General features: G+C 44.0%; 1 protein-coding gene across 3 annotated transcripts in view; it reads right to left on the reverse strand.

The window, feature by feature from the left end:
• Window positions 1-23,896: 23,896 nt before the first annotated feature.
• NFATC1 (nuclear factor of activated T cells 1) overlaps window positions 23,897-27,185 on the reverse strand; it is a 115,719-nt gene continuing 112,430 nt past the window's right edge. For all 3 annotated transcript variants that reach the window (XM_074870525.1, XM_074870497.1, XM_074870507.1), the window contains exon 10: window positions 23,897-26,483. In XM_074870525.1, the coding sequence (XP_074726626.1) occupies window positions 26,481-26,483 (3 nt within the window). In that variant the 3' untranslated portion in view covers window positions 23,897-26,480. The remainder of the gene's footprint in view (window positions 26,484-27,185) is intronic.

A 27,185-nucleotide genomic window follows, 5' to 3' on the forward strand; every position in this document is an offset into this window, starting at 1 on the left:
GCTAACTTACAGTTTGGAAAACTTTATTTCTGCTACTTCCTAGTAGCCCACTGAAAGGAAGCAACAATTCCCAGATACTTCAACAACTCTCCTTGTGTCCATTATAGACACAAATAAATAATGTGTGAGTTTTTTTATCCCCATGAAGTTCTGTGCAATAGCATACAACATTATGATGCTAAGACCCTCTTCTCTTGATTCATGCTGATCTAAGAGGCACAAGGATCACATCCCAAACTAGAATTCTTCAGAAAAAAGCATTTTCTTTTTCTACGCCCGTTCCACTGCAATGTTCTCTCCCAGCACTTACCCTCTGCTGCTACTTAGGTGGTTCCTTGTTGTTGTTTACATTAGGGATGCTAGAATGAAAAAGCAGCAAGAGAGTGAGTGGGAGCTGTTATGACTCATGCTTGGGAGGTGGTGGAGTCCCCATCCCTGGAGGTGTTTAAGAGTAGAGTCGACACAGAGCTGAGGGATATGGTGTAGTTGGGAACTGTCAATGTTAGGTTAATGGCTGGACTGGATGACCTTCAAGGTCTTTTCCAACCTAGACAATTCTGTGATTCTGTGACTCAGATTTGTCTGATCGGCAAAAAACACCCACTGAAGTCCTCAGAGCACAATTCAGGAATGGGTGGGATAATCCAGGATTAGATTTCTCTACTACTTTTTGCCTTTTTAATTGTTTTAAATGAAGATTGGTGCTGTGAGTCAAAGTTCATTAAGATATTGAAACTGGAGAGAAAAAATATGTCAAATGTGGCTGAAACACAGGTCACTAAGAGGGAGGTCCATCTTGCAGGCTTGCATATATAGCCCACGTTAATAGAGACAAGGAACATGCACCCCAGATGACCTGGTGCTGTACAACTGCAGGGGCCACAGCACTGAATCCCATTAGAAAGTAATTCGGATTGTGAATACAGATTTTGCTGGATTTTACTGTGCATAACAATAAAAAATGGCAACCCAAAGTGCCGAAAAAATAGTCTGATTGGGTTTTATTAGTATTTCATCTTGTATCAGCTTTGTATTAAAGCTGCTGACTGGCTTTGTATTTAATTAAGTACAAAATAGTTTTAAAAGGGGAAGGAAAACAACCTTCTTACTCCACAGCACCCTGATGCAGACTGTTTAAGTAACTGTAAGGGACAAATGTCCTTAGAATCTTAGATGCATACACAATTTCTGTCAAGTTCTATAAGTTGCATTTCTCCCTTTTTCCAGGTATACTCCCTAGAAAAATCTGATATTTGATAGTTTCCAAGGCAGACCTTCCATATACAAAAAGATTTGTTGTGAAGGTATATACACACATACATATATGTTCATATATATACCTTGTGAAATAAGTGTGTAAGTACTGTCAGTTTTTGAGAGCTCCCTATTTCTTTCTCTTTCTCTGTCTCAGCATGGCTTCAGCATTTACTTGTGGCTTTTCTCCCAGTCACTGGATTTTAGTGACACATGTTTTTCAGTTTCTCACATGTATACTGTTCTTCATTCAGATCACCAGAGCCATGTACTGCATGATTAGTTTGTGAATCTAAAATTTCAGGTTCACTAACCACTTCATGAGACATCATGAGAAGCCAACACAAGGCTACATCTTTGCTAAGTACCTGTCCATCTCAAAAAACACAGTCAGTGGGAATCTCAGCTATAACCCAGCTTGTCATATGGTGTATACACACTGGAAAGCTTATGCCTTTAGCATTTGCAAACTGGAGAGAAAGTTCCTCCTTAAAAGAGATGCTATCACAACTCAGCAGCAGTCTCTCCTTCCATGCTGATCAGTTTTCATTACAGGAGTGCTTTATATCACTCTGTAAGTAAATAGTTATTAATAGATGAAATTCCAGGAGAGAGACACCAGCAATTGGTCTCTATCCTAGACAGCTCCTCAGTTTTGCAGGATTAATAAACCACATTATTTTGCACTGCAATCACCTATCCTCTGGCTACCCTTTGTATGAGCTCTTGGGCTCTCATAGTAGCCCATATCTGCTGAATTCCCGGGTTTCTGCAGGCAGGTGCTTATGACATGACTAGGGCAGACCTCAGCTCCAGCTCACAGCAATTCTCCATCCACTGCACCGCCTCACCTACCAGCATTGGTTTCTTGTGTCAGTCCCTGCATGCAGATCAGCAGTCTCCTAAGAGCACAGAGATGAAGGGTTAGGTCAGCATCATGCTATCCAAACTGCTTTTAAACACGTTGCGTTCCAAGTACTGTGGGTTTCCCTATGCATTACCTCTACTTTGATTATTGTTGCCTTCCCTGCTTGCTTAGATAAAGGCTTCCTGAAGTTAATGGGAACCATTGCAACTCACAAAATGGGAACCCACCTCATGGATTCTGATATAGCTCTCAAAGGGAAGCTAATTCATTATACTGATAGCACGGACTTTCCTGCTCAGGTTAAGCTCATAACTCATCATCTTTCACCACTAGCCCATACTGAAAGTCAGGTTCAGTTACTGGAGGTTGGCTGGTCCAAGAGACCTACCTTCACCTAAGAAGTACCGCAGCTTATTGGTACTATTATCTGTACAAGTCTATTTCTATGACTCCAGTACTAGCCTAGGCCTATTCCTTGCACAACACTCAGACGTTACTGATTTCTATTTTACTGTGACTTCCTGGCACAATCAGGTTATCTGCCCTAGCTATCCACTCAGATGCCACATTCAGATGCCTACTGCCCTCCCTTCAACATTTTGTGCTGACAAGTTAGACAACAACCTGGCTAACCTTCAGAATCACAGCCTTTATCATATTTCATACAGTTGCCCTCTGATGGACAGAAACAGTGCAGAGAGAGTAATCAAACTGCCAGAGATTCTCCGGAGCAGGAAACCAATGAGTCTTCTAGGTGTTGGGCTAGCACTCAAAGGTAATGTCCACACTCCTTCTAACCACATCAACATGCAGATATTTGGTATATAAAGATGGTCATACCTCCAAATTAAAGCAATATTGGACACCTTTCACAGGAAAATGCCACAGAAAACCTCTCAGAGACTGAAAGTTTGATTCAGACTCTGCTTACTGATCCTCACACTCTAAGTACTCGTATGGTCTCCCTAACCATATCTGTTGTACACTCCAACCACGATGAACAGATCCATTCAGCACAATGTTTACCATTTTCATTAAAAACAAACATGTTCTAAGGAAAACACCACTCCCCTTCAAAAATGTTACATATTTAATGTCTATGAAACATGGATAAAACAGTAAAGAAATGTGAAAGATGAAGAGCTATTACCCATTACAGGCAAGATGTTGTGCTATACAGTCATACATAGAGTCACACATTCAGACCACTACGCATATCATTTCCTCCAGACATCGAATTTGAGTGCCATGCAGAACGACAGTTAGAAGCTCGGGTTTATTATAAAGAGGAAAAAGAAAAACATTTTCAGACAGCAGCTCCAAGCATGGATGCATGCCTAAAAGGACACTTGGCCTACAGTCAAGCTGCAGTATTCATCTCAGCTTGGATCTCTCTTGATTTTCACAACCTATGTATGGGATCTGATAATCTACAATTCAGGTGGACCAGTTCAACCCAGGCCTCAAAACAGGCAGTTAGGCAGAGTGCAGCCTTGAATCCAGGCTGCTTCTTGTACAAAATATGCAAGTCTCCCATGACTGAGAAAGTTAATTTATCCAGGTTTCTAATTGTGCCAAGAATAATTTGGTATTTGACTTTTACAAGTTCATAACACAATTATTGACTCTTTGTAAAAACATGTAAATAATAACAATCTAACACACAATGTTACGTTTGCAAAGGCCGAGCACAGGCACAAGAGCTAAAGCACATCTTCCAATGGTACCTACAGTGCTTTGTAGGGTAACAAAAGATATTCCTTTGCTCTGGAGCTTTGTTCTCCCATGCTCACTGGGAAAAAAAAATCCTGAAATTGATGCTGAACTAATTGCTGTCCCCAGGGGCTTAAACACACTCTCTTTTTCTCCAAAGGCAATGAACCACAACCCCACTAGATAGCCATCATAAGCATCACAAGGCCCCCCTCAGGTACTTAGACTGACAAATCTCTGTTGTCAGTGACTTCTATATCCAGTGGTCTCACCTGGCTGGCAATCACCTAGACAATGAAAAACATAAAATGTTCTTCAATCATCATGTCAGCCCTTTCCATATCAGCCCTGGTTTCAAACCACTTGCAACTCTGACCACTTGGAGGAACTCCTGTAACTGAGAACTATTCAACCCTGGAAACTTAAAAATACCCAACCAGCTACAATTGCTTGAACTCATGGATAGAAAAATTAGAATCAGCTGCTTTGCATAGCCCAAGAGTCTTTATGTTATGGGAGCTTGAAACTACTGCACCTAAACTGAGAGATGTGGGGGTTCCACAAGTCTAGAGGAATATATTTTGCCTCTGCAGACTGAGAAGGAACATATTTTGTCATGGCTTTTCACAACAGTAGTGGTAAAAGTCACTTTGCATTCATGTCTTTCTGTTGCTTTAAAAGAACCTCACTTGCTGTCTAGGTATTGTACAGGTGGAAATGGGCGTGATTCGGGAAACCATATTGTCCATTCATTTTCTAAGCTGTGTTTTCCTATCTGAACCGGACGTTTCCGTGGGCTGTTGCCACCTCTTACTAAAAGCACCATTTCTGAAATACCTATGGCAGCAACACTGAATAGCTACTTTTCTGCCAAGTGACCTAGAAAACAAGTTGCACAGCGCAAGCGTAATTTAAGAGTGGATGATATGTGCCCTGCCCGACTCTTGCCAACCCCTCCCTGTTATTCTGGTAAGCAGGGATGTGAACTGGCTTCATAGTCGAGCAGCTTTACCTCCTCAGACTCTGTTTGTGGCACTTATCGTCAGGGTGAAATCAACGTTTGTTTACTTTCTCTGAGTAAACTAGGAGCATGGAAAGAGGAGGAGTCCCAAACCTCAAAAAACAAAATGAAAAATTCAAGGAAATTTGGAAATTGTACCAGCCCATTTGCCACTGATGAGAGAAGAGAGGAATTTTAACTTGAAGAGGAGGTGGGGTGACTCTGCTATCACTGCTTCCACCTTTGTCCCTGGCTTCTGCAATGCTGTTCTCAGCTGCCAGCATGGAGGAAAGCAGCTCTCTCCCTTGTGCACACTTGCAATAGTGAGTGCTGTGTCCTGGGATCACTTAAATCCTCTGTATTCTTAAAAAAAGGTCTTGTCAATCTTTGACATTTTGAGTCAGAAATAAAAGTGGCCAAGCACATTATTAAATTTGGCCTCAGTTTCAAGAAAGGGATGGGTGTGGGTGTGTCTGACCATGACTACACTGAGTAGATAACTGTTTCTAGGAGAAGAGTGTCAACTTTTATTCTTGGGACAGCAGAGTTGGCAGATGCTCTTGGCTTCCACCGCACAATTGATGTGAAACAAAAAAAAAAAAAAAATAAATAAAAAAAAAAAATTTAACTGGTGCTGCCCAAGAAAACCAGACAGACACACATGAAAAAGGAATGATGTACCATATAAAGCATTAAATACACACACACGCACACACAGGCAGGACTCTGCTTTATAGGATTTGAACCATATGCGCATATACACATATACACGCACTAACTCATACTCGTAAATCATTTAGCCAGACTATCTGTCTGGTGTGTGGAACAGAAACACACTTATGAAATCTATTTTCTTCTTTAAGCAGAAGGCTAATAACTGATAAAGAGCCAGACTGGGGGCTCTGAATTTTATGTGACAGACACACAAGGCTGCAGCTCTCCTCATGTGCGCTTTGCCCGTTCTCTTGACTGCAGCAACTCCAGCCTGAGATCAAGCAAAGCGCCTTGCTGACTGGCACAGACCAGGCTCCTCAGCAGCTGCCAAGTAGCTCTGCGAGGGCAGGACAGATTGCCCAATTTAGCTAAAGCAACAAGAAAGAAGTAGCCACTGGAGTGACTCAACAGGCGCAGGAGCTGGCTGTGCATACAGCCCTGCTCGGGTGGCTGTGGCTGCTGGCCCAGCCCTTCAGAGAAGGTCTGGACACAGAGATGCTCTTGCAGCACAGTCCTGAGCCATCCTCAGCAGCAGCCCAGCAGACGGCAGTGGTGTGGGGGTGGCAACGTGGTCTCACCATAATGAGAGAGTGGTCAAAGCAGCAGAAGCAAAAACGCCCTCATGGCCCTTCTGAAGGCACCCCCACCAGCTCCCGCGATGCCTGGAGGCGGGGAAGCACGGGCGCTACCAGTGAAAATAATGGGTTACTCCGAGGGCCAGGGCTTTCCTCCCTCCTCTGAGTGTCATCCGAATTATAGTACCAGCCCCAGACACTGTATCAATGAGATATTGTCTGCAGTTTATTTCAGCAGGGATTTTTTGCCTCTGTCACTTTTCTGCGTGGCTGTTTCCCACCCTTCCCAAACAAACTCTAAGGCAAAGTTTAGCCTGTTGCAGCAATACACATTTCTGGGTGACTCCTGCGGTCCATTGGCTTTGGGCAGCCACTGGCAAAGGGGCAGGTCGGGCAGAGGAAAGCCAGGTCATATCTGGGCCAGGTGGAGGAGGGATGCCGTGTTGTCCCAGCCTGTGTACTGCCACCAGAATAACTTCCACAGCTGTCCTGATCTCTGTGACATTTTGTGCAGGGATGTGCTCGCGGTAGAATGGCCTGACAATGTGAAGACATGATGAAGACCCAGCAAGTCACCTGGGTTTTAAGTGCCTCTGTTTACTCATGCATTAAAAGGGAGAAGAGGCAGCAACAAGTAGAAGGTAAAATTGTATGTGCGTGGTGCTAACATTTACCACCAGCTGGTTATCATAAGCCAGGCAAGTCAAGGATATTGCTGGCTGCACAAGCCCCCAGTGCTCTCACTTCTGCTTGAAGGAACAGCGCTGATGGGAGCTTCCACCACCACTCATGGCCATGAGCGAGGTGAGAAGGAACACAGCTCACCACTGGTTGATCTTGGTGCAGGGGAACAACTCCCCTTCCTTTGCACTACTCAAAAACTGGTAGGCTAAACTAAATCCTCTTAACACATGGCCCCTAGAAAAACCAGGAAGGAAAGGGTAAGTCCCCATGCCCAATGACACACCAGCGCGTTGATCTTGTATGTCATGAAGCAACTTTGTGACAGGTAGCCTGCCTCTGCTCTGGGCTCAGGGTAGCCCAGAAGACGGTATAAGCTCCATCTCAGGGGGCCCTGGTGGGAGCAAGAGGTTGGGCTAGAGACCTCCCAAGGTCACTTCCAGCCTGTATGATCCTGTAATCCCTCTGGGTTCCACTGAGTGGCCAGCTCAGACTGACTGTTGCTCCCAAACTTTTTGCATCCTGCCTTCTGCTGCCCACTCTCCCTCTTTACACAGTACTGACTCTCCATTCTTTTAACGTACAGTGAGATTGTGAAAAAAAGAAAAAAAAAAAAAAAAGTAAAGCAAAACCCAGACTTAAAATATAGTAAGGTTATGAAAAAAAAAAGTGAAACACAATCCACTCTGAAATTATTTCCATATTGCTTGGCATAACTAAGGGGCAACTCTATTTCAGGCAGTTCCATTTTTTTGGCCACTTCATTCGCTCACATTGAAGGACCACAACTGGCTCCTCAGACTCTCTTGAGAGGCATGACAGGGATAAGCCCCACTTTGGTGAATCTTACAAAACAGAGTGTGTTTGCTTCAATGCCTGGAGCCTGCCAAGTAAACCTGCCAACAGGAGGTGTTGCTGGCATGGAAAGAGGATTTACCAGGCTTCCTGCTAACAGAAATACCTGGTGCTTGTAGTGATCTTCCTTCTGTTAGGCTGTAAGGAGTCCAAAGCTCAGGGGAGGCTGCTTTGTTTGTGCTGAGACCTGCACAAACACAGACGGAGAAAGAAGCTGCGCTGCAGTTTCTGATTTTCACTAATTGCATCTGCCTTGATTTTCTCCCCCACATCATTCCTGTGTAAAAGGACCAAAGCTGCCGAAAGGATTTGCCTCCTCTTTTGACTCTAAGACAGCTGGAGTGCAATGTTTAACTTCAGGAACACAGGCGTGCCATGCACACCCTGTTGAGTAACGGGAAACACGGTCCATGAGTGTCATCAGAAAACTGACTTCTTCTCTTCCCTCTGGGGCACAAAACTCACCAGTGAAGCAAAAAAACCCTTCATCTTTGGGATCTACAAACTATTTTGGCTATCCCATTCTCAAAGAAACCATCAGGATTTAAAACTTAAAACACGTTTAAGATAACAATCACTTCAGATGCTGCTTCCATTACAATGGCATCGAAGTGCTTGCTCCAACCCTGGTAGCATTTGTATAGGTGTCACTCAGAGCAAGTCTGAATCACGCTTGCTCTGGGTGACTTTTCTTCCAGGGACAGCACCACACAACCAAGCTCCCTGATGAGTTACACATTGCAGCTACCATTCTGCCCAGTCTGCTCAGAGAGTTTTGTTTCAGGTTAGTTCAGCTTTTAAACCACATCACTGGTGAAAAGATGACTATGCAGCATGCTTGCACCAAACAGGGTTCTCCAGTACACCAGAAAACAGTTTAGTTTGTAATTGTAGCGTGTTTGGACTCATTTGGTATGAGAGGCCTATACCATGCCGGGGCTGTGGGAGGATGCCAGCTGTGTATAGCTACCACACACTGGGGCTGGGGAGAAACAGGATTCCTTGTACTTCAGTGCTGACATTTTAATATTAGATCACTGCAAATTACGATGATTGCTGTTCTGCGGAGTACAGACCTTGGCATCTGCTTATAGCCAGAGAGGAAAGGGTAGAGAAGCAAGACTCTGTCTTCAGCTGGTGTCCTCTGGGCTGGAGTTTTCCTACTCAGTTCTTGACTGCCAACAGTAGAGACGTTATGCTGAATTCCCATAGCTGGTGCAAAGCATGCCACTTTTGGCGGACTTCAAATCAAGTAACCCTGTTTATATCTTCAAACAGTTTGATCCAGGAATTTCATGGGAGCCTTACCTTCTAACTCCAAGCTACATTTGGTTGAGTTTGGCCCTGCATGTGGGAAAAACCCTTTGGAGAAGCACAGTAGTTACTGCACAGACACAGCTGCTGTTTTTCCAAATGAAACACAGTATTTCATCTGTTTCAATGCTGTTTTAAGTCAAATCAATTTGGCCCATGACTCGCTCTGTATTTCTTTTGCCAAATTTGATTTTTGTGTTTGGAGTTTGGGCTGGTAAGTAATAATGACAACAACGTGTCTGAAACAAGAAGATATTAACTCTATTTCTACCAGTGCAAGCAGAATTATGAAAGGCTCTCAGTGCCAAATTTCAAGCAGGCTTTGGTATGCATGGAATACATTCAGGAGACAAGAGTTTGGCAATGGAGAAATACCAAGGAGCTGGGAGGAAGGTTGGTTGGAAAGAAGATCCAGGTTCTCGCTATGGTGGGGAGATTTGATGAAAGAAGCCATCTTATAAGGAGAGGACTAGGTCTGGTGTAGGTGCCTGGACCAGTGACAAATGTGTGCTTAGTGCAAACTGAGCTGTGTAGCACACTTTCTGTGACACACAGGCTAGACTACAACTACTCACTCCAAAAATGAAATGGTTAAGATAACTGTGGAGCTGCCATGTACAGACCAGTGAAGTATGCAACATCTTACCAGTTGAAATATTTGAGGCCAAACATTAAGTTGTTACTCATTGGGAGCTCTGCCATGAAGCTCCCTCTCCCCTGGTATTTGTGATTAACACGTTAAAACATCTGCATTGCCTTTTTGACTCAGAAGAATTCCAGTTAAAGGGAACAAATTTTCTGTAGCAAAGTTTCTGACTGTTACAAAAGAGGAGTCTTCTAGTTCAGATCTCTGTCCCTTCCTCTTCCCAAAGCAGTAAATGGCTGCTTCGTCTTCTCACAATGCCCCAGCTCATGGCTCCCCTCCACAGAGAGCTCCCTCCAGGCACACAAGCTGCCATGGCCATGAGCCCCTCTACACCTCGTTAATGAGCACCAGCCCCTCTTGGGCTTCCAGGCTACTGGAGACACATGTGAGGGAGCATTGGCCCCATGTGTATGACCCCTCCAGGACCTTTGTAGCACAAACATTAGGGTGCCTGGCCAGGCTGATGACCTCTCCCTTAGACAAGCTAGGATGGAGGCACTTCCCAAACTGACGTTTTGGTCACAGCTCCCATGAAAGGGAAAGCAAAGTCTGTATGAAGATGAAATACAGATGCATGAGTGCAGAAGCACATTAAGTCTAAAGAGTGAATGTTTTTTCTCTCTATAGACTCTTCCCAATTAAAAGAGGGAGAAAGAGAAAGTACTTGAAAATAGGCCCTATGGTTGCAGAACCGCATTTCTGAAATACAGATCTCTCAAGTATCAAACTACACTGCAGAATGACTAATTGTGGGATGACTAATCCCTGTCTCCCCTCCAAAACTATTACTTCACAGTGGCCAAGAAAACATACCATGAAGATGTTGTTATTGCATCACTCACATTTACTCTTGCATTGAGAAAGACTGAGCCTTTTACGGTACTTGTCCGATTACCAAGAGATATGCTTCTTCCACATAAGAAAAGAAGGACCACTTAGTCTTCATAGTTCATCCTGGACAATTGTGAAGGTGTTTGGTTAAATGCCTAGGGACTGGAGATCTGGCTTTCAAGAAAAGAACAAAAACTATTTGGGGGGAGAGGGGGCAGGGAGATGGCAGAAGCAGATGGATATTCAGGATGACAGAAAATGAAAACCTGCCTTCGTCTTGCTTTCATTAGTCTTCATTATATGACCACGACAGCTTTAATTGCTGCCCTGCATACATAAGTAATAAAAATGTAAAATGTTTAAATGAACTGTGGCTCCCAAAAGCCATTATAAAAGATTAATGATGAGTACTCTTTGCTAACTTAAACGTCTTCAAGAAACACATCTGAGCAGCCCTTGTGGTTAAGATGATATTAGAACAATATTTGCTGGACCACTTGTCTCAAACCATTATGCACCAAGCTTTGATGGTTTTGATTATTCCATCTTTAGCTAGTCTGAATTCTAGACATATTTGATTCCCATTTACTCATTCCTGACAAGTTATCCCACTCCTGCAATCCAACGAAAGAGTCTTCAGGTACTCATAGTTATACTCTGTCTTCAAGAATTGCTGATGCTTGCTTCGATGCTTTTTACTGCCAAAGTCATTGAACATATAGTTTATTAGTATCACTCCAGAAGTTATTGTGCTAATTAATACAATATCCAGCTAAAGTGGGAAAATACACAGTCTTTTCTATTTAAATTGAAAGCAGTACCAAGACCCATCTTTGAACTGCCACTTTCCCTTGAGGGGCAGAGATTTGATTCTGGTTGAATTCACATGTGAGAGTGGAGTTTTATTTCTAAAAGGGCAACAAGGCAAAGCCAAGCTTTGGCATAGTTTTGGCCACCCACCTCTCATTTAACTTAGAAACTCATCTTTACAGTAAAGCAAATGCTTAAGCAGAGGTGAAGGTAGCAACTCTTGCCTTCTCACTGCTAGCACTCAGCCTTTCTTTCATGTATTACCAACATATTTACCACTGCATCTACTTGGCACAATGGAGTGCCATGCAAAGGAATATAAGTTAGCACCAGCTCACTAGCTCATGCATCCATGCTCTGTAGACACAGCAACACGGGTTTCAAAGGCAGTATAGCCCTGGTCCACTATGCCCACTCGAATAAGTTACACATCTTGGCAAAGCTCAGCTTTGGGATGAGCCTAGCTAGCGGCTTTTCTCTGTGCTCCATCTCTGGATAGAGCAAAGGGTCAGACCATGCCTGAACCTTGCACACATGGCCAACAGAGCAGGGGCAGAATGAAAGAGCTAAGGCTACCTTCTGTTCTGCTTTCCCTATTGTCTACAGGCAACAAAGAAACTTCTTAAGTGGGCACTTACAGCTTTTCCATGGATAAGCACCTCCCTTGCGAAGTCAGCTAGATTCTCTTGACAGCTACACATCTATGTGAATGGAGAGATCTGCACAGGCAAGCTGAATATTCTTCTGTGTGGTGTACTCTGATGTTTGACTTTCAATACAATTTTCAGTTAATACTAACAGATTTGGGAAGACTTATAAAACTTGATACTCTGCGGCATAAACCACTTTCTTGCTGTTTAGGATTGAACTAGGATTTTCACAAATGGCAGGAATTTGCTGGCTGCAGAACTTCTGTATGCCATCCTCCCCAATGTCACTTTTGGAGGCCAAAAACTATACTGGGGGAACCACTAAATGATATATTTTTATATTCCTTTCTGCTTTAGTGCTCATCTCGCTATATTCCACTCAATGTTGACTTTCATAATACAGTCTCCTCTGCCAGGAGGGGATTAGATTGGCTACTTAAGATCTTCCAGGCCTTCGCCAGGTCTCCCACACAATGATGTCCAAATTTTCCCATTTCCCATTTCACTCCCATTAGCTCTCTGCACTCATTTCTGTACACATGGTCCCATTTCTATTTCCTGACCACCGTTTGGAAGCTGCCTCCCTAGTAAGTCTGGCTCCCGGGCTCTTGTCTCTTCCTGCACAGTCTTCTGGGCTGGTCCTGTTCCAACCTGTAGACCAGAAACTTTTCCAAGACAACTATCTCCTCTTCAGTGCTGCAAAAAAAAAAAAAATCCCAACAAACACCAAACCTGTTCTTTGTTCAGCATTGCAGAATAGACTGATACAATTAGGACCACAGGGTTAATTATATTAGGGGAGGGCAGGATAAGATTGCTGTTCCCAAGGAGAAGACCAAGGTGCTGAAGAAAGAGGAGCGTGGCTTAGTGTTGCTATTTTACAGCTGGCTGAGTGAGAACTTGGCTCTACTCTTCCCAGCCTAAGAAGTAGGGGCAGGAGCCCCAAGACACAGAGACTGGCTTGCCAGGGCTTTTAAACCAGTGACAGGAAGAGCAGGGGGAGCTCCTTCCCCTCTCTGCCTCCTTCTCCTGTCAGGGAAACTCCTTGGGATGGTGCTTGGTCTCCTGTAATTCTTCTCCTGCTGCTGCAGCTGCCCTGGAAGCCTTGAGACATTCCCAGCAGAGTCTGGACGGCTGCTTTGGTGACAACCTGGGCTCAATTTAATGAGAACGTTCACGTTCACTTGCTATGCTGGCGGCCCGCCAGCATATTTTTTTGAGGCACATAAGAGAGAGAAGGGAAATGGTGATTTTTAACAGTTTTTTTTTGGGTTTTTTTTTTTTTTTTTCATCCAGCCAAACCTGACTGGAATTTCATGGATGAAAGAAAAGGCACTTCTCTAGCCCAGGGGCTTTGTCCCTGCCAAATTATAAGGGCCTGCTGCAAACAATGGAGGTGTTAGAGCTTCTAAAAAAATAAAAATGTTGAAAGAATCTTTTATAACGGAAAATATTAGGCAACTTAAATCTCAGGCCAGCTGGTAGCGGGCAGTATAATATAAGCTCTTTGGAAGAGAGCTGTGCAAATAATGGATTTTCAGAATTTCTCTTCTCCCACTCCCCACTCCAAGTTTGAACTATTTTAGCTATTTTCTCCAGCTGAAATTATTTGCCAAATTCAGACAGTTGCTAAATTCTCCTCAAATTGTTCTTTTCTCTGTCGACAGGTTTCTTGTAAAAACAAACCCATTCTCCCACCTCCGGCTTGGAATTATGGTGTTCACCAGTGACACAGTTAGGAAGAAATCTGCCTGTGGTCAGCTCTTTCTTTTTTTGCTATGTTCTTGTCAGAGCTCACACATTACAGTAACCAAGCTGACCTGATAGCTGTGCCTGGCAGCTTGCAGGGGAGGTTTTCCATTAGTTTCCACCATCCCTGGATCAGCCCGCGCTGGGCTGAGAGCCTTTGCACAGTGTGGGGCTGGAGGTTCATTAGGCTGTGGTTTTCAGGCTGAGTCTTCGCTGGACCAATTCACAATGATGAAGTTTCTGGTGTCAACTGTAGACCAGATGTTGCACCTCAGTGCTGTGCCGTCAGAGGGGAGAGCTTTGAGGTGAGACAGGAGGCGGGAGGCTCTGAGCACTCAAAGTCATTGATCCCGCGGCATTTCTTGTATCTGTGCAGGTGTTAGCCATGGTGTCCTGGCCAAATCCCATTCTGGCACATCACCAGCTCTGGCAGTTTACCTACTTGAAAACCACCTCTGTGCTTCTAATTGCAGGAGTTGTTCCTCACTTCCCTTCTTTAGCAACAGATTTGTGCATTAACGGCTGATGGATGTCTGCTGCTCCAGGGGATGGCGAAGCCATCCTTGTGTGTGCAGTCTCCAGCATCCCTTGGGATAAACAAGAGACCCATGCACAGGGCTGCAATGACAGAGACCCAAGGTGAGACTGCAGCAGGCCTGCCGGCGGTAGTGGGGCACTATAAATGTATTTAAACAAGCTGCCCGAGCCCTAAAAGGTGGTTCTAAAGTAATGAAATGCGGTTGTTTGGCAGTGGCAGACACTGCCTTGCTTTCAGAGGCTGCTTTATGACTGTTGGCGTAATATAGCCCTTCCAAAACCTCCCCTGCTTCTTTTCTTTTTTCTTTTTTTTTTTTTTCAAAATTATTAAATCTATCCTCAGAGAGGTTGAGCCAAATTTTCAAACAGAATATTCAGGTCTTCTGTTTAGGGCTTTAAGTGAATGGTGAAGTGTGAGTTCATATTATTATAGAGCCCATAAACTGCACGACCAGACAGATAATGTAGGTACCCATGTTCGAAAACAGAATACTGAAAATTTTGCCAAGAAAGAACTATTAAAACAAATGAATCTCTGGTGGCAATTTAAAGTGAAGCAAAACTCCTAGTGTGAATGTAATGTCTTTTTGTTGGTGGTGGTGTTGCATCTTGGTTGGAGGTTGCTGCTCCGCAGCGAGTCACAGTCAGCAGGGCCATTGTTCATGTCTAGCACAGCATAAACCGAGCTGGGCAAACTCTGGCTTGGGTTACAGTCCCACAGCCGCAGGGATTTCCATCAGGGCAGGCTCAGATCCACTGTGCTTAATCGCATTGGCAGAGCAAGGAGGACTCAAGACCACTGGGAACGAAGGCGCTGCTCGGCGCTTCAGTAACATCTGTAAAGTTCAGCCACACGGGAGCAAAAGAGGGTTAAACCAAAACCCCGCATTCATCGATTTGGCAGTAAACATTGTACACAACCAAGGCTGAAATACTAGTTTTTCCACTGTCCTCATTACATAGCCACTTTAAACATTGCCCCCCTTTTCTTTTAATACTGGGAACCAGGGTGCATTCCCTGTCTGAAGCTCTGGACAGAAAACTCCTTCTGAAGAGTCCTTTTGCCATTTGAAATTATGATAAAAACTATACAGAGGAAGGATTGTGCTGTAGCTACAGGCCTTCTAAAATAATTGCTTCATGCATGAATATTGATAGTCAGCACTAACTTCTATTTTTACACAGCATAACTGAAAAAATATACATATAAAACTTACAAAGAATATCTTTCTAAAATAAGGAGCAAGACCAACCTCAAGTATAAACATCAATGACAAGAAAAAAACACAAAATAAACAAGAATTATTTTGGGGTATGTTCCTTTCTATTTTTTCAATCTTTTATCATTACTCTACCTGTGAGTAAAGCCTCAACAAGGATTACTTTGAGAATCTTTGAGGCTGTGTAAATATGTATCGTTGCTAGGTTCTGAAGCATCCCAGCTTCATGTGACACCAGCTGCACAAGTTAGCAGAGTAGGAATAAAGCTAGTGAAGGCCATGGGATCAGAGTGAACAGAGGCTGCCTCTCCATCTCAGCTATCTTGACAGCTGGAGAAGGCAGCAGCCAGTAATGGCCCAATTACTCCTGGTAGGAGATGTACCCCGCAAGGAGGTACACCTATTTGCGTGCAGGAGCAACTGGCAGGGACACCTGCTTTGGGTAGTATCTGGTCTCGAAACTTGCAATATTGTAAGACTAGAGACAGCAGCATTGATACTAAATACCTTTTCTCAAATCTTTCCAAACATGATCATTGCCCCTGCACTGAGATTTCCTCTTCACCCTGTTCAGTCCCCTCCAGGTTGCAGTCTGGGATATTTCAGTGGTAGGACAGGATTCGGCCTCACCAGTTTGATCCATTTGGGCAGCAGAGAGCCTTCTTGAGCCTAGCGAGCTTCACTGGCTGGAGAAAGTCTCCAAGAGCCTGGTGACCCTCTGTACAGTGAGGTCTCCCTGACTCACTGTCTGCTGAGTGACTCACTGGTCACTCATCTATTGCCTACCTGGCAGCGTGTGTTAAAGCCTTTCACCAGGTGCTTCTAGTTTCTCCGCTTGCGTACATCCCTCAGTGCTTTTCACCATCTGAAATAAGACCCCTCCAAGAGCCAGTGCGCAGACAGTGTGGTTCTCTCTCCAGATTTGTCTCTCCAGGATTCAAACAAGCAGAAGCCAGAAGCAGGAAATGATGGGAGTGCCACTGCTGTGCTCCCTGCGACAGTCAGATAAGTCACTGATCTACTGAAGGAAGAGGAATAGATTGGGAGGCCAGTGGGAGCAGGCATGGCCTCAGACCCACAAGTTCAGCCAAACGTCCTGGGTCAGGACGGGTGGCTGATGGGCCTTGCAATGCTGATAATCAGCATCTATAGGCCCAAAGTATGCGTCCAGATGGAGCCTGGAAATCAGCTGGGACCAGAGCGATGCCACTTCACCTTTGCTAAGGAGTCAGGATGGGGCTGGGGCACGTGAGCTTTTTTTCTTCTGCAAGGCAGCCAAAGTGCAGTGCCTGTAGTGCAGCTACTGCACTAACCCTGTTTTAGACTGCAATAAACTAGTTGTCCTCTATTCCCTTTACCCCACCATTGTTTCTTGCACAACACATCTTTGATCATAAAGCTCTGGAGAAGCAGGATTTTGAGCCCAATTCTGATCTCACTTATTCTGGCATAATTCAGGATTAACTACAGTTATACTTGTAGATCAAAATCAGTCCAGTTACTTTTAACTGGGCAAAATTTGTGGTCTGTGGAAAGAAGAAAATAATCAAAGATGTGAATAATAGAGCCAGCTGAAGAAGGAGATTTTTTTTTATCCTCCAAAGTTCAATATTTTTTTGGCTAGCTCTTTAACTAATTGAAAAAATAGTTTTGTGGGGGGAAAAAAAATCCCGTGGTACCTAAACATTTGGCATTATGACGCAAAATTTTATAGAAGAAAACAAAAATTGGAAAATTCCTGTCAGCTGAAAATAGTACTGATACTGTCTCCAGTGGCAACTTGTATTATAAGACAGAATATGGCAATGCTGGGATGTGTGGTTTCACTTATTAAAGAGCACTGACTGAACTCCATTGAGTAATGTCAAGTAGATACTCAGAAAACAGAGCTGAAAAACACTGCTCTTTTCCCATCCTGATGTAGAAGGTCAGTGCTGAGGAATAGCATCCAGCAGGCAAGATCTCTGTACACAGGCCTGGACCTCGAATGCTACCATGCTCCATAAGCTGTGAAGCAACTGGGAGCTCCAAAAGCCCAAAAAGCTCAAAAAGGCTCAAAAGGGTCAGCATCATGTGGTGACTGCCATCCCTGCAGGTCAGGTTGCAATGCCCACAGCACTTATGACCCCCTGAGATACGAACCATCCTCTTGCTCTTCGTGGTTGCCTGGGGGTGGCTGAACCCTCATCTGCTCACCGGGTTGCATGCAAAGCACTGGCATGCTGACCGCACAGCAAGTGAACTCGGGAAGCTGTTGATGTGGTGCCTTGCCAAAGTGTGCCTGCGTGCCCAGCTACATGTAGCTGCGGTGGGAGAAGATGGGAGGAGAGAGGAACCCCAGGCACTGACTGGGTTTATCTTCCAGCTGACTATTGGTCCAGATTAACTGCATGTGTGACCACAGAGGCTTAAACTCGTTCCTCATCATGGTTATGAAGCATGGCTGTGAAGCATGGCAAATCCTAGAAACAAAGATATTTAGAGCCTTCACATAGTACAGTCCAGTGCTGTGTCACACGACACACTGGGTTTACTAAATGAGAGGCTTTATGTGCAGTCAGCCCTTCCAAGCACATTAAACAAAGGCCCAGAGACTAAAATCTTGATTTCTTGGATCAAAAAATCTCAAGGGGTTTTGACCAAGTATGCTGGGACCATGCCGGTTCTGGGGCAGCTCAGCAGCACTCAACTACATCTGTGAGAGCCAGCGGCAGGAGAGGTCCCCTGCACTGGGAGGAAAACATGGGTACCCTTCTGTTCTTCTGAGAAGTGCCCTCAAACTGGAGACGCCTGGCCGAGGTAGCCACAAGAGTCTGGATAAAGCACTAGTGTGTAAAACCACAAACCCCAGGGACAGACTGCCTCAGTGTCTTTTCTTTCAACCTGAGTGGTTCAGACACATGAAGCTGATGAAGATCTGCCTAGAAAGAAAAGGCCTTTCTGTGTTTTTCATCATCCAGCAGAGCCGGAGGGAGCGACACTCTGCAAGACCATGCTGTAATCTGCATCGGGACTGAAGTGCATCAGAAAATGGCATATAGTGTGTTTGTTATCCTACACTTCACAACCCTGGCTGTGGGGAAAGGAAATGTTGGGGTTTTAGGTCAACCACTGGAGCAGTAGGTAGCAATGATAAGTGATGTGCCGTTACTGCACTTGACCACTACTTCAGAGCTCAGATAGCATACTTGAGTCACCAGAAATGTGCATGCTTCAGCCACAAAAATGTTTTAGGGACAGGTTGTGTTATATAAGAAGTTGCTTAACATTATTAGTCAATCAAACACTCTGCTTAGCTGTTTAGGCCTGTAAAGCTCATACAGGCTACATACATGTGAACCACAAACGTAACAATCATTTTCCATTATTATTTTTAGCAACAAGTTTTACTTCTCTACTTATCTTCTGGTACACCCACGTATTTAGAAGACGTTGGGTAGACCGAAATTTTTTTGCTGGATCTAAGCTTTTATTATGCTTTTTACTACGTGGCAACCTGCTTCACCAATATGTTCTGGTAATGCTGTGGTTCCTGGCCTTCTTGGTTGCTGGCAGCAGTACCAAGGGGTTAATCTGCTAAAGGCAGCATCTCTCCCTGCAAGCTGGGATGACTGATAGAGATGCCCTGGCACCCTGCGAGCGTTGCCAGAGGTCTCCGGTGCCTGCTACCTTACATCAAAGCAAGATGTTCAAGTGATCATCTGCAATGAAGGTGGCCCTGGGTATGGGCCAGGTACTTCACTGCTGTGGTTCAGCGGGTATGTAGCACTGCGAGGAGAGAAGCACCTGCCTCCTGTCCCATCCCTCTGGCATCCTCCCACGCAATTGCATTCTATGGATTAAACCCTGAAACTACTGACTTTCTAAATTATGAGTGAGAGTTTTCTGATCTTGTTCTCCACTCTTGAAATCGACTTTCTAAAGCATTGATGGCAACGTGCACTGCAGGGAAAACTGAACCAGAAACTCCTACGCTGGCCTGCGTCTTCACATAGATGCTGGGGTTGTGATTTGCATGGCTGAGGTTGGTGGCCGTCATGTGAGCAGCTGCACCAGAGCACCCTGAAAACACCTAGTGCCTCCTGCTCCCAGGGGCATATCCCTTCTGAAAGGGCAGTTTTGCTCCCGAATACAAGAAGGGACAGGGAAACAGTGCTGGGGTTCCTCCCGATGGCTCCTCTGCCCAGACCATGCTGTTCAGTTGGAAAGTTAAAGAGAAAAAAAGATGAGTTTTCATACACCCACCTGCACAAACTCATCCCAGGAGTCAGGCAGAGTTCGCTCCCTCCCACGCACAATCGCTGCTGTGCAGACTTGGCCCTGGAGCCCCTTCACCCCTGTCCCCTCCATGCTACTGGATGGAGAAACCACCATAAACCTGCTTTAATTGCTTTGACCAGCACCTTCCAGGAGGGTGATGGGCGGTCTTCCTGGGGCACATCCCAGGGGCACACTGGCACAGGGCTTGTTTCCACAGGTGTGCTGAAGTGTGGCTGTTCTCAGCCTACACCCAGCCAGGCCCACACTCACCCCTGGCTGGGGCAGCGCAACCAGGACCCCATGGGCTGTGCTGTGGTGGGTCTCCCTTCCCTGCCCAGCCCATGACATTGCTGGGTGTGAAAGGCCTATGGCTCCTACTGCCTTGCTGGCAACCAGGTTAGTGCCATGTGGTGCTTCTCCTCCTCCCTCTGCCTCTCCTGCTCTTCACCTCCCAACATATTTTTTTTTGCAACAACACCATTACCACCACTAAATTATGGGGTTGCCAATGATTTGTCATGAGGCATGGTGGGGGATGGTGGGCAGGTCAGGGTGGTTGCTGTGGGTCAGAGCAAGAGGCTCCGTGCCCCTTCCTAGCACTGCCTGTCCAACAGGAGGAGTGGGGACCACTCGGCTGGCAAGGTCCTTCACGAGGTCCCTTGAGCTATCGCCTCTGCAGCCGGCATCTCAGCCTCTTGCTGCAAGGAACCTCAAAAGGAGCTGGCCACTGGACAGGAGCCATCCTGGTGTACTGGCAGGGCAGATGGGGTTAAAACCCAGAGAAGTGGCTGCCTGTGTGTGGGGTGGGTGGAAAGCATGGGAGTAACTCATTCAATATGCCAAAAGGTGTGTGCTCAAGTTAGTGTCATCACCCGACTAGGGCCAGTCTGTTTTATAGGATAAAATATACAAGAAGCTTACGGTAAAAAAAATAATAAAAAGAAGAGATTGCCAGGAGGATGAGAGCAGTGGGCTGGATCAGCTCGGCCCAGGCAGGAGGCCTGGAAGGGGGCCAGGAAGGCAGGGAAGATCCATGAGGAGTTTCCTGCAAAGAAACCATTCAAGAAATTGGGCAGAGGCAGTATGCATGTGACGCCTGTGTGGCTCTGCTTGGGTGGAGGGGGAGCCATGGTCTGGGAAAGCAGCCCAGCCTGGAGATTTGGAAGGGGGCGAGGGGGAAAGAAGGTGCCGTTTGGATCAACCTGACCCAAAATAATATGTGGTTTGTATTTTCTAAGCAGAAAATTAAAAAAACCCCAAAAAATAGAGCAAAAGATTTCATGTTGGAGGAAATGTCATTTTTTCTTATTAAAAACCAAAACAAACCGGACCAGAAAAACCCCAAATCTTGCAGTTAAAAAATTCCTGCCAAGCACTGAAATATTTTCTAGTGAGGCCCAGAGGTGTCTGCTCTCCCTCAGTACCATGAAACTGGTGTCACTGGAATGTGCCCCAGCTGGATGGGAACAACACTGCATTGAATTTTGGGACCCCCTGCCCTGGGTGTTCTTGGAGATTTCACACCTCAGAATCAGGTTTGTAAATGTCACCAGTGCAGGGCCTAAAACACATCTAAAAATGCAGACACTGGGACCTCCCAGTGTGGCAGACAAGCAATCTCTCAGCCACCAAGTCCCCGAGCCCCCGTCCTGACCAGCCTGATGGCCGGTGGGCGAGGGATGGTCATGGAGCTGGCAGAAACCTCCATGGGGAAGCCAAGAGAGTGATGCCAGTGGAGGCAAACCCATGCCCAATTTGGGCACCAAGGGCTTGCTTAGAAACACCTTCAGCATCATGGGTATGTGGTGGCCCCAGTGGCACGTCCAGGGCACCCCTCCAGCTGGGCGGGGGGAGCGATGGCCAAGGGAGATGCCTAAGACAGCCACACAGAGCGCACGACTGCCCGTCTGGGCAGGTGCTCCCGCTGGAGCCGCTATGGACCAGTGAAGTCAAGTCAGTGAACCGGCCATCAGGCTAAGAGTAAGCCCTGGGCTGGGACAGCTCTGCCACCGATACCCACTGTCAGTGTTTTCTCTATGTTATTTTCAACCCAAAAGCCCTCCATCAGTGACGCTGGAAACAGGCTGGGTACAGGAGCTGTGGGTGTGAAACTAATTCACAAGAGGTGCTGGAAAATGATGCTGACGGCATTTTTGGAAACTTTTTCCCCGAGCTGAAAAAAAAAGGGATTTCCTAAAACAACTGAAAATGAATTTGCCACATCTGCAAAGAGTGGCTTGTGGGTTGCCTGTCCTTTAAAGTAGCTAAGGAAGCACTACAGTCAGCAATTTTTCAGTTTAAATGACAAAAGCTAATGTGCCCATAGACTATGGCGAGTGTCAGGTATACTAGCAGTTGCCTTAAATCCTGAAAATGCAGCCATTTGAATTGTTAAAGCTCCACGAGTTTGCACAGTCCAAAAATACAGTCTCTTTGGCCAAAAAAAAGCTGGTTTTGGAATCAAGAACAGCTTGTAATTAAAGCCAACAGTATGAGAATCTGTAACTGATCTGCTCTGAACAAATTATTTGGCTACCTGAAAAGAAGAGAATCAAAACCTTTTTATTTTTTTGGAAAGAGGCTCAAAGAAGAAAAACATTAACTTGCTGAGAAAGAGGAAACAATACGGGCAAATTAAAACAGGTAAACGCTTGACCTCTGTATTGGGCAAGCGTGTGCAAAGGTGAAGATGGGACTCAGTTTACTTTGATGAACAATCCAATCACTGCTTATGACATAAAATTAGACTATTTGTTTAAAAAAGAGCTACAGAAACCAAGAAGATCTTATGCCATTGACCTTAACACTCCTCTGTAATATACTTGATGAGAGGGATTTTGTTTTATTTTTACTGAGACAAATTCAATAGATTTACAGTGATGAATGCAATAAAATTACACACATGGTGAAGCAAAGCTTAGCTTCAAGGCAGTACAGTTCTGTCCAAGAAACTTAACTCCTTGAAATTTGCCATTTTCAGCTGGAAAGGAAAAATCTCAAAGGCATGACTCCAGCAAGGTTATTTAGTCAAACAGTACCAGATGGATGTGTGGGATTCACCTTCTGCTTTGGTTATGAATGAAAGTAGTCAGCTAGGAGTTTGCTAAAGGCTATTTTGCCTAAAGAAGTCTGGTCAAGATGTGGTTAATGTAGCTGTGCTTGGGACTGCTGTGCTGTGAGGAGGGGCTGTGTGGAAATGAGAGGGAAAGGAAGCTTGAGGAAGCCAGGTAGCACCATGACCAAAGTATGTTGTTTGGATGAATTAAGTTTGTGACCAGATTTTGCTTTGGTACAAAATGATGCCATGGTCTCCGGGAGACATAGGGAATTTGTGACTGGGTTTTCGGTATTTTCCTTTTTCCAGGAACCTCACCAACAATATAGCTCACGCTGTCCACATGAGGAGTAAATATCAGTATTTCCACCCTTCAGACAGGGAAGCAGAGAAAGAGCATTTTGACTGACCTTTAAAGAGGTGGGCCGTATCTGAGTTTTAATGGGCTTGGAGCATCTGCCTCTCCTTAAATTGCAATGGATTCAGTAGCAGCCCCAGGGAAGCCAGGTGGGACAGAGTGAGCAGGGTGTGTCACCCTGTGCTCACAGGAAGACAAACCCAAGGCAGAGAAAGGTCTTCATTCAACAATGGCTTAAATGCATATTTGTGTCTCCTTGAGGAATTTCTGAAACATGTTTAAATGCTTACCTAAATCTGGACCGCTGTGGTAGGCATGCTGTTGTGCTTATACACTTCCTAACTTGCCTTTGGTATAGAAAAATTGAGGCCATCTCCTTCTGCCAGTCTGTGGGCAGCCCTCCCCTTGCCGGGCTATGAAAGCCTCCAGACTAGCAAAAATGTCTCTTGTATCTATCGCACTGAAGACCACCAACCTACAGCCTACCCTTAGCAACCCACGCATTTCAGAAATAGTGCCAGGGAGAGCAAAAGAAACTGTTGTCCAAGCAATATATACAGATGCAAGTACTTTGCTGCATGATTAATAAGGTAGTTTGTTTCACCACTTAAAATTCATCCAGAGGGCTTTTTTAAATAGTCATAATCACGCCTGGCAAAAGTCTTTTTGAACATACCTATAAGGACTGCGCTCTAAATTCAGAGCGTCGCAGCTTTTTGGTTTTGCTTTGTTTTCAAAAAGGTTTGATGAAAACCATTTTCATAAACTGACAGCAACAACCATAACACACATACAAAAACAAGATCGCAGTCTCATACGGGAAATATTTCTGCTTTCATTTTTATTTTATGAATACATATACAAGAGATGCATAATCTTCCATTATCCAGGCTTAAAAGTAACAGGTTGTTTGTTTGTTTGTTTTTTCCAAAATAGCTTAAAGAGGAAAATAAAAATAAGGATGAAGGAGGTGCAACATATCCAAACCATACAGTTGAAACCCTTGCGAAAATTACTGCTGAAATGTGAACAGGTGGAGGATGTATCTGTGCGTGTGTGTGTATCGTCCTGTATCGTAAAAGCCTCACCCAAGGTATTTATGTATATGAATTAAAAAATGCTTTGGCATAACCAGAGAGTCCTCCATGCACACTTTGTTGACATTTCTGAAATACTGAGAGAATAAAATCTGAGAATTATATCATATATCATTTTCTCTCCTTGGCAGCAATGTCTTTAAATGCAGGGGGGAAATGAAGAAGAGTCTGTTGACAAGAGACTTTACTTCCATACTAAGATGGTTATATTAGCAAGATGCAGCAGGATGCAAACAGTTTCAAATAGAAGAGATGGAGATATATATTTATATATATGTATATAATGTAAAAATGCTTATTTTATATGAGAAAGGAAGATTTGTCAAGATAACATAAAATGAACCACTCTAAGACTAGCTTCCAGCAAAACATTTTGCTTTATTGGATCTATTTTCTAGCTACAAGTCAAGCTGACATCTGTCAAGCTTTTTAACTTTTCATATGGCAGTCTATAAGAAATGTTTCATGCAACGTCTACAATGCTAAATACAGGGTAAATAACTGGGATTAAACAGGTGAGGAATAACAGACTATATTATAAGGACCAATAACAGCATATTATGTACATATAGCCATATTATATTCTCATGTCTTCACAGTAATGTGCAAATGTGACAAATATGGCTTTCATTTTTTTTCTAAAGAAAGTAAGACATAATTATACAGAATAATGTTTTAAAACGCTTAGGAGGATTTCACCTTTTTGTGAAACCTGTTCAATCGTCATTGCATTAGGGTTAAGGAGCCACCCCAACACGGAGGTGTAGTTCAGGTGTATTTCCAGAAGGGGGCACAGATTCCTAAGGCACAATATTAATGTTAAACATTTTTAATTTAAGTCATGCTATTTTATTCTAGTTTTGTTTTTATTTTTTGGTTATATGAAATAATAGGTTGTTGCTAGTTATATAATAAGCAGTTGATTGTAAAAAATACAATGTTAAAGGCTACACTACATGCCTACCTGTAGCTCCAGAAACATTAGCTAATCTGAAAACACACTATACAGCGCTGCATATTAAACCTTTGTGGTTTTTTGGTAATATTCTTTTTCATACATGTAGCAGAGAGTTATAAGGCTTCTGCGGAATAATAACATTATAACTGAACAAATATTTTACACTCTTCCATATTGGTATTTACAGTTACTATAACTCATATTTCGTCATTTGGTAAATAACATGTATCTTGTATGCATCCTTCTTGCCTATCTAAAGTGCTTGCTTAACTGCATGAGGAAAGAAAATGCATACCTGCTTTAGGTGCAACAAACCCTCAAAAGAAGTAGCTGAAATATTTGTTGTGGATCTGAAATGCATTCTCAGAAGTTGAAATTATTGCTAAATTCAGTGCCCTCACTAGGCAATCATCTATATTATTTGTCATATATAAATATATGCATATATACTAGTATGTATGTACATGCATACACATTCATCTATCATGTAAAAGATAGATTTCAATTTTTTGTCCATCAACCTTTTTTATTTTGTGCTATTCAACTCACTTGTGCTATGACTGAAGCCAGATTAAAATCAAAATCTTAACATGCTACTACTAACAACCCTATGATTCATTAGCACGTAATAAAGACAATATGCAAAAGAAAGCTGAGATGATGACAAATCAGGAGGCTTTTGAAATGCACTGAGAATAAGGCAATAGGCTGTACATTACAGCAGAGGAAAAGCTGAAGAAATTCTGGAATTCATAAACACATCTTACTGGAGTAGGGGTTGCTCTCCCTACTTTGCTGCAGAGTCCTACGCTTTTTTCCAATATCACTCTCCAGAATGCAAGCTCTATAGTTTCTGCACCTACCAACACTTTTAATGGTAGCAAATTCAAAGCTTATTAAAAATGCCCTGATGCCACAACCTGGTAAAATAAGGCACTTCCAGGGCTGTATTCCAGCGGTGCCATGCCAAAAAGATCAGCACTGGGAAGAAGCACTCAGATTTTGCTGAGTTTCCTAGTTTTGTCCCATGAAATGCGCCGTCTCGGAGTGTACTCCCTCCTCTTTCTTTTGAGATGATTTTCTTTAAAGAAGCTGTTTCATCAGTTGAAGTTGAGGAGCTACTTCTTTGTAAGCAAGAGGTAAATCTTCAGTTCCTGACATTCAGTAAGGTGGAAGATCAGACTGGTACCAGGCAACGTCTTCAGTTTATTCGGATCTCTCTACTCGAGCTGACACTCCAGCTAAGTCAAAAGTGTGTGTGGATTTCATAGTAGGCCCGTATTGAAAGCTATGAATGGACATTGGTACTGGAAAGGTCATTCCTTATAATTTCATTTACTGCAGAGAAAGAAGACAAGAGAAAAGGAATCGATTAGCATCCCACTGCTGCAGGTGGGTCTCTTCAGTACACAGCCCCCCCCAACTTGCATCCGCTCCTTGATAGCTTCGGTACAGCTCTGAACAGTAAGTGTAACATCACGAGATAGCTTGTACAGGATGATCACAGTGCAAAAGAGCAGGATTAACCAAGGTTATTAACATGCTAAATACCATGTAAAACCAGGCATCACAAGAATAGTAGCATCCTGGATCCTTGATCGCATCAAACATATTTAACATTTCAAATCAGTTACAGATAAAACATTTCATTTGGTCTAGAACTGGCTTGGAAATGTAAAGCAAAGAGAATCACAGGAAATCTTAGAATAATCTACCGCTTCCATAAAAAGAGATGTTTGGAAAGTATGTTAGCCATGGTAGTTACTGATGGCAGAAAGCTGCCAGCCACTGAACCTGGGTACTTGCAGCTGCAATGCCTAGATAGAATACGACTTCACGTGCTGATTTTTTCCACTGTGGGAAGATATTAGGAAAAAAAGAAAGAAGAAACTGCTGCATGCTTGCCCATTCCCTGGAGCTGGTAACACATGTAAATACATACTCTCCTTTTGTGGTGACCAACACACATGGACATGCAGGCTTTGCTCCTATCCGCACAGACAGATGGGAGGGATGAGCAAGTTAAAACCCTTGGCAAGA

Source organism: Strix uralensis, chromosome 1 (assembly GCF_047716275.1).
Source record: "Strix uralensis isolate ZFMK-TIS-50842 chromosome 1, bStrUra1, whole genome shotgun sequence".
NCBI lineage: Eukaryota > Metazoa > Chordata > Aves > Strigiformes > Strigidae > Strix > Strix uralensis.